The 6,214-nt window shown below is 12.1% G+C and overlaps 1 protein-coding gene across 1 annotated transcript, besides 18 other annotated features; it reads right to left on the minus strand. All coding sequences in view use genetic code 6, as the record gives it.

Annotated features, from left to right (window-relative positions):
• Nucleotides 1-20: 20 nt before the first annotated feature.
• Nucleotides 21-71: a microsatellite.
• A 38-nt stretch (nt 72-109) lies between these two features.
• Nucleotides 110-185: a microsatellite.
• Nucleotides 186-277: 92 nt separating this feature from the next.
• Nucleotides 278-359: a microsatellite.
• A 366-nt stretch (nt 360-725) lies between these two features.
• Nucleotides 726-759: a microsatellite.
• A 1,024-nt stretch (nt 760-1,783) lies between these two features.
• Nucleotides 1,784-1,826: a microsatellite.
• A 159-nt stretch (nt 1,827-1,985) lies between these two features.
• Nucleotides 1,986-2,018: a microsatellite.
• Nucleotides 2,019-2,057: 39 nt separating this feature from the next.
• Nucleotides 2,058-2,107: a microsatellite.
• Nucleotides 2,108-2,110: 3 nt separating this feature from the next.
• Nucleotides 2,111-2,142: a microsatellite.
• Nucleotides 2,143-2,707: 565 nt separating this feature from the next.
• Nucleotides 2,708-2,752: a microsatellite.
• Nucleotides 2,708-2,770: a microsatellite.
• A 180-nt stretch (nt 2,771-2,950) lies between these two features.
• Nucleotides 2,951-2,995: a microsatellite.
• A 651-nt stretch (nt 2,996-3,646) lies between these two features.
• Nucleotides 3,647-4,855, minus strand: IMG5_113150 (phosphoserine aminotransferase, putative; the record flags this gene model as incomplete). Its single annotated transcript, XM_004034754.1, has 1 exon — nt 3,647-4,855. One exon carries the CDS (start codon nt 4,853-4,855, stop codon nt 3,710-3,712), a length of 1,146 nt encoding a protein of 381 aa, XP_004034802.1. The 3' UTR covers nt 3,647-3,709.
• Nucleotides 4,856-5,164: 309 nt separating this feature from the next.
• Nucleotides 5,165-5,222: a microsatellite.
• Nucleotides 5,165-5,226: a microsatellite.
• Nucleotides 5,227-5,327: 101 nt separating this feature from the next.
• Nucleotides 5,328-5,377: a microsatellite.
• Nucleotides 5,328-5,382: a microsatellite.
• Nucleotides 5,328-5,392: a microsatellite.
• Nucleotides 5,335-5,382: a microsatellite.
• Nucleotides 5,336-5,382: a microsatellite.
• Nucleotides 5,393-6,214: the final 822 nt, after the last annotated feature.

Genomic DNA, 6,214 nt, shown 5'->3' on the forward strand with positions numbered 1-6,214 from the left:
ATTATATTTATTGGTTAATTAATTAATATATAAATTTAGTATTATAAAATTAATGATTATCAAATAATATTTATTAAAAAAAAAAGAATAATTATTTTATGAAACAAAAATATATTTTGATAATTATAAATAAACAATTAATATATTATTTTATATGATAAATAAATTTTAATATATATTTTTATTTTATTTTTAAAAAAGTTAATAAATTATTAATATTTATATTTAATATATATATATATATATGTATATCTTTTAATTTTATAATAAATAAAACTTTATATAATATTAATTTATTTATATTTATAGTTATTTTATTTTATATCATCTTTTATTTAATATATATATTATTTTTTTATTTCTCAATTTTTTTTATTTTTTTAAGTTAATAAATGTCAAATATAGCAGATTTTTTAGATAAATAATTAAATATATGTAGTAAATTCTAATTATTAAATGTCTTTTTTATTTATAAATTTTTATTTTAATAGAATTTTAAAATAAAAAAAGAAAAAATATCTAATTTTAATATGAAAAATTATCAAAAAATCATTAAATATTATAATATTTGTTTGATATTATTTTATTTAAAAGTAAAAAAAATCGATTAATAAAGTTTATTCATTAAATAAATATATAAAAAAGCATTTCGATTAATAATCTTGATTATATTATATAATATAAATATAAATATGAGTTATATAATAAACATAATTAATAAAAAATAAATAATATATTTAATTAATATATTTAAATTAAAAGTAAATCTTTAAAACTTTCCCTTGTATTTTTAATCTTTAATATATATTCTTATATATATTTTAGAAAAGGAATAAAACTAAAATTAAATTTAAAGTATTAATAAATTAAATAAAATATAATATCAATATTCAAAAAATAATAATATTAAAAAGAATTAATTTTCTTAAAATATGTATTAATTATAATCTAATAATTTTCTTAAAAAATATTAAATGTTTTTTTATTTAATTTACGTTTTTGTTAATTAATTTTCAAAATTTTAATTTAAATTTAAAAATGTTCAATAAAATTATATTTATTTTCTTGTTTTTAATATTAATATATTCTTTATTAAATTAGAATAAACATTATATGAAAATATGCGAAAATAATTTAAATAATATTGAAGGAATAGCATATATTCATTTTGAATTTCACAAAAGTACTAAAGTTTTATATGAATATTAATTTAATTTTTGTAAAAAAAATCAGTTTTTTTAGTTTATAATAATAATAAAAAAGAAATTATTTAAGAATATAAAGATATTTATATAATTAATTAAAAATATTTTTTGGATAGAAATAATTTATTTGCAATGTGAATCTGCTTTTTGAACATTCTTGGAAATAAGGCTTTTTAAAAGTTGAAATTCCAGTCAAGTAAAATAATTGAAGTATTTATGGATTGAAAAAGGAAAAAATATTTCGAAAATATATTCTGAGGACAAATTCTATATATATATCTAAAGAACATGTGTTTTAAATAAATTTAAATAATTAAATAATATATAAACTTCTATAGAATATTTATATATATAAAAAAAATAAAAACTATAATATAATAAATAATGAATCAATATGTTTTTATTTATATTGTTTTTGTGACATTATTTGGGTTAAATTGATTATTGAATTTAATATAAAATTATAAACTTTCATTTATTTGAATATATTAATATATTATATGTTTTTTTTTATTATTATTCTTATTTAATTATAAAATTTTTTAAAAAATTGATTATTTAATTTATTTTATAATTATTTATTTAAATTAAAGTTTATTATATTAATAAAGTTTATAATTTTTTTCATTTTTTATGTAATTTGATATAAAAAAATAAATAATTAAAAATAAAACACATTATTTTATTATCAATTTAAATTAGAAAAAAAATATAAGCAAATAATATTTTTAAACAAAAGTATATTAAATAAAAATAATTATATATTATTTATTTAAGTTTAAAAATATATTCAAAAATATATTTAAAAATATAAAAATTATATAAAATTAATTAATAATAAAAATTATAATCATTATTAATATTATTTTTATTATTATTATTATTATTATTATTATTATTATAAATTTAATTTTATATTTTATATTTTATATTTTATTTTAAATAAAATAAATTAATTAAATTTGATTTTAAAATAAAATATTTTAGTGTTTAATCTTATAATTATTTAAATTTAAAAATAGTAAAAAGGAGGTAATTTATTAATAATTTTTTATATGTATTCCTTTAATTAGTATTTAATAATAAATATTATAAAATATTAATTGAAATTCAAAATTAACAGATAAATGATTTATAAGATATAAAAAATATAATCAAAAAAAATTATTAATTAAAATTAAAAATAAATAATTAAGTTTATATTAAATAAATGTTAATATATTAATATTTTTAAAAAGGAAAAAAGATATTTTTTTATTTTTTATATAAATTATATTAATTAATATTTTTTTTTTTTTTAAATATATAATAAATAGAGAAAAGATATAAAAATTTAAATATTATATATTTAGAATTTACTTTTATTTTTAATAATATATAATTTATGTATTTTATATAAATAAATTATATAAAATACTTAATAAATATTATTAATATACTTATTATTTTTATTATATAAATAAAATTATTATAATAAATATTTATAGTTTAATATTTGAAGTATAAAATAAATAAATTTAAATAAAATTAAATAATATAAAATAAAAAAAAAATTAAATATAAAAAGCTATTTAATAAATTTTATTCTATAAATACATTATTAAAATAATAATAATAAAAAAAAATATTGAAAAATGATATTTTTATATAAGAAAAATTATATAAATAATTACTATTTTAAAAAAATTATAAAAATAATAATAAAGATTAATTTTTTAATTATATAAAATAAATATATATATATATATTTATTTATTTATTTATTTATTTATTTATTTTTTATTTGATTTTTTTTTTTTTAATTAATAAAAATATCATAAATATATATAATATTTTTTTTTTATAATAATTTATATTTTGATATTTTTATAAATATTTTTTTTATTTATATATTTTTTTAAAAAAAATTATTTTATATATATTAAATTAATATAAATTTTTATCTAATATATATTTATTTTTAAATTCAAACATTTTTTTTATTTAATATATTTTTTTTATTAAGTTTAAATTAGTAATATAATTTACATTTCTTTTTAATTATATGTTAATTTTTTTTTTATTATGTATAAATTTAATTTTATAAATTAAAGAAAATAATATATTTTGTATTGTTATTTTTATTTTTTTAATAAACCCATAATATTATTATTTTTATTTTTTTTTCAATATATTAAATTTTAATTTTTTTAATAATTCTGATTTTTTTTATTTTTATATAATAATAAAATTCTATTTTTTAATTAAATTAATTTTATTTATAATCTAAACTATATTTTAAATATTAAAATTTTCAGTTTACTATATTATAAATTTTATTTGTTATTAAAATTTTAAATAATTGTTTAATTTATTATAACATTACATTCTAAATAAATTAATTAAAAGCTAATAAAAATATAAATATATACATAATTTTTATAAACCTTAATTATTTATTTAAATCTTTTATAAAATAAATAATAACAATTAAAAATATAAAAAATATTATAATAAAAAAGTATTCATATATTCTAATTATTTTAATTTTAAACCTCTCTAATTTAATAATCTTAAGCAAATTCCCTTAAAAATCCCAAAATCTGTTCCACATTTTCCTAACTACTTTATAATCCTAACCCAATCCTCAAATATTATGAATTTAGTTTATTAAAAAGTCCTACAATTCCCTTATCTTATCCTTTCTAGATAAACTCATCATTATTTTTTCCACCAATGACTCCAAAAACAATCTAACAATTAGACCTAAATTCTTTTTCGACCAAAATTTGATAAATTCCTCCATAACTCTCCAAAACCTCATAAATTTTTTCCGAAAAGCCTCCTAATATTTTCTCAAAAGAATCAACATTTTAATATTTCTATTCTGCAAATTAATACATTAAACAATTCACATACATGGGAAAAACAGGTACAGTATTAGGTACTCCATCAGTTTATTTTAAAACATTATAATCTAGCATATATGGACATTAAGGATGTGGATTTTATATTAAATTTTCTCTAATAATCAATACTACAGACCCAGCGATTCCACATTAATACTCACTAGCTATAAAAGCAACATCTAAATCTTACCAAAGGATATTTCTGGTTGAAAAATCACCTGATAGATCACCTACCATAATTACACCTGGACTTCTTTTTGGCTATTATTTAAACTAGAATCCTTCTGAAGGATCCGCAGAAACATAATAGAGATAAGCATTTTATTCTTCGATATTTTAAAGACCCTATAAAGTAATTTTTCCATGTTCATTTTTGTAAATTTAACTGACAATATTCAAATGTGGTACGTATTTTCTAGCCTCATCAATGGCTCTCTAACTCCAATAGCCATTCATTACATAGGCTGCGGATTCTTTTTTTCCTAATAAATTTAAGGGAACTGCTGCTACTTAAACAGCTTATCCACCTACCATTGTATATATTTTAAATTCGTTTGGAATTCTCATGTATTTTCTTAAAGCTTATTCACCTTTAGACATTAAGGATAAAAATTTAGGATTTTTATTAAACATTTCTAACATTGATACTCCCGTACCTTATGCATTATACCATTCTTCTTTTATTATTTAAAGAACTTCTAAAGGTAATGAACATTGGTCGCCATTTAAATTTAATACGCGTTTATATTAACTATTGTTCATTTTTTTTCTTTTGTATATTAATTTAATGAATTTTTTTAAAAAAATAAAATATTTATTTTCTTCTTATTAATTTTTTATTTTTTTTTATTTTTTAAAAATGTGTAATATTAGATATTTTTTGAAAAATATAAATTTTTCAAGAGATTAAGAAAATGATTTTTAAAATAAATATTATTATTATATGCATTTTTAAAAATATATATTTATTAAAATTTATAATTTTATTTTTAAATCAATTCTAATCTTATTATAATAACGACTCACAATCTTCATTTTTAACTATTAAATAATATTTATAATTGTATATGTTAAATAAATAAATAAATAATAAAAATATATATATAAATATTAATAAATAAATATATAATATTTTTATTAAAATTAAATTAAAAAACTATCGTAAAATAAAAATAAAAATAATACATTTGTTTAAAATAATTTTTTTAATAAAATAGTTATATAAGAATTTTTTTATAATAAATATATATAATATATATATAATATATATATATAATATATATAATATAATTAAATATAAATTTTTAAAATATTTAATTATATATGTATAGTATTTATTTATATTTTAATTTATTATTTTATTTTTTTAAAAAATATTTATATATTTGTTTTTTTTTACCTTATTCTTATATATATTTGCTTTTATCTATATCCTTGCTTAAAAAATTATCTTAAATCCAAAATCCTATTGAATTAAACAAAGATGGAAGTACAATTATAATTACAATTAATTCTACATGTGGATAATCTTATAATTAGAAAAGAATTAATTCACCTATTTATCAAGTAAAAAAAAAAACTAAAATTTTAAAAATATTTTAAAAAAAATACTAATTCTTTAAAAAAAATCATTAAAAATAAAAATGTTTAAATAAAGAATGCTTTTAGTCTTTTTTTTAAATTAAAAATATTTTTTTTTTTAATAAATATGTAATTTTTTATTATTTTTTTACTAATGTTATTAATATGATCCAAATTAATAATTAAGGGATGTATTATTTTATTATTGAAGTTCCTTGCTTATATTCACCAAAATTAAAGCATTAAAACTTTAATTTCCTATTTAAATTTTTAATATATGTAACTATCATATAATTTAAAGCAATTCCAAGACAAAAATCTTATATTGAATTTACTAAATACCTAAAATAACAAAATTAGAAATAAAATATAAGAATAAATATATTTAATATAAATAATAAAAAGCAATTAAAAATATTTAGAAGAAAAAGAAAAAATAAATAATCAACCAATTACAAGAACTTATGTTTTAATTTTATATTAATTAAGTCATTTAAGAAGCAAAAATAAGATTAAATAAATGACCATAAATAGATCCAA

This window comes from Ichthyophthirius multifiliis (assembly GCF_000220395.1).
Source record: "Ichthyophthirius multifiliis unplaced genomic scaffold scaff_1120509250921, whole genome shotgun sequence".
Taxonomy (NCBI): Eukaryota; Ciliophora; class Oligohymenophorea; order Hymenostomatida; genus Ichthyophthirius; species Ichthyophthirius multifiliis.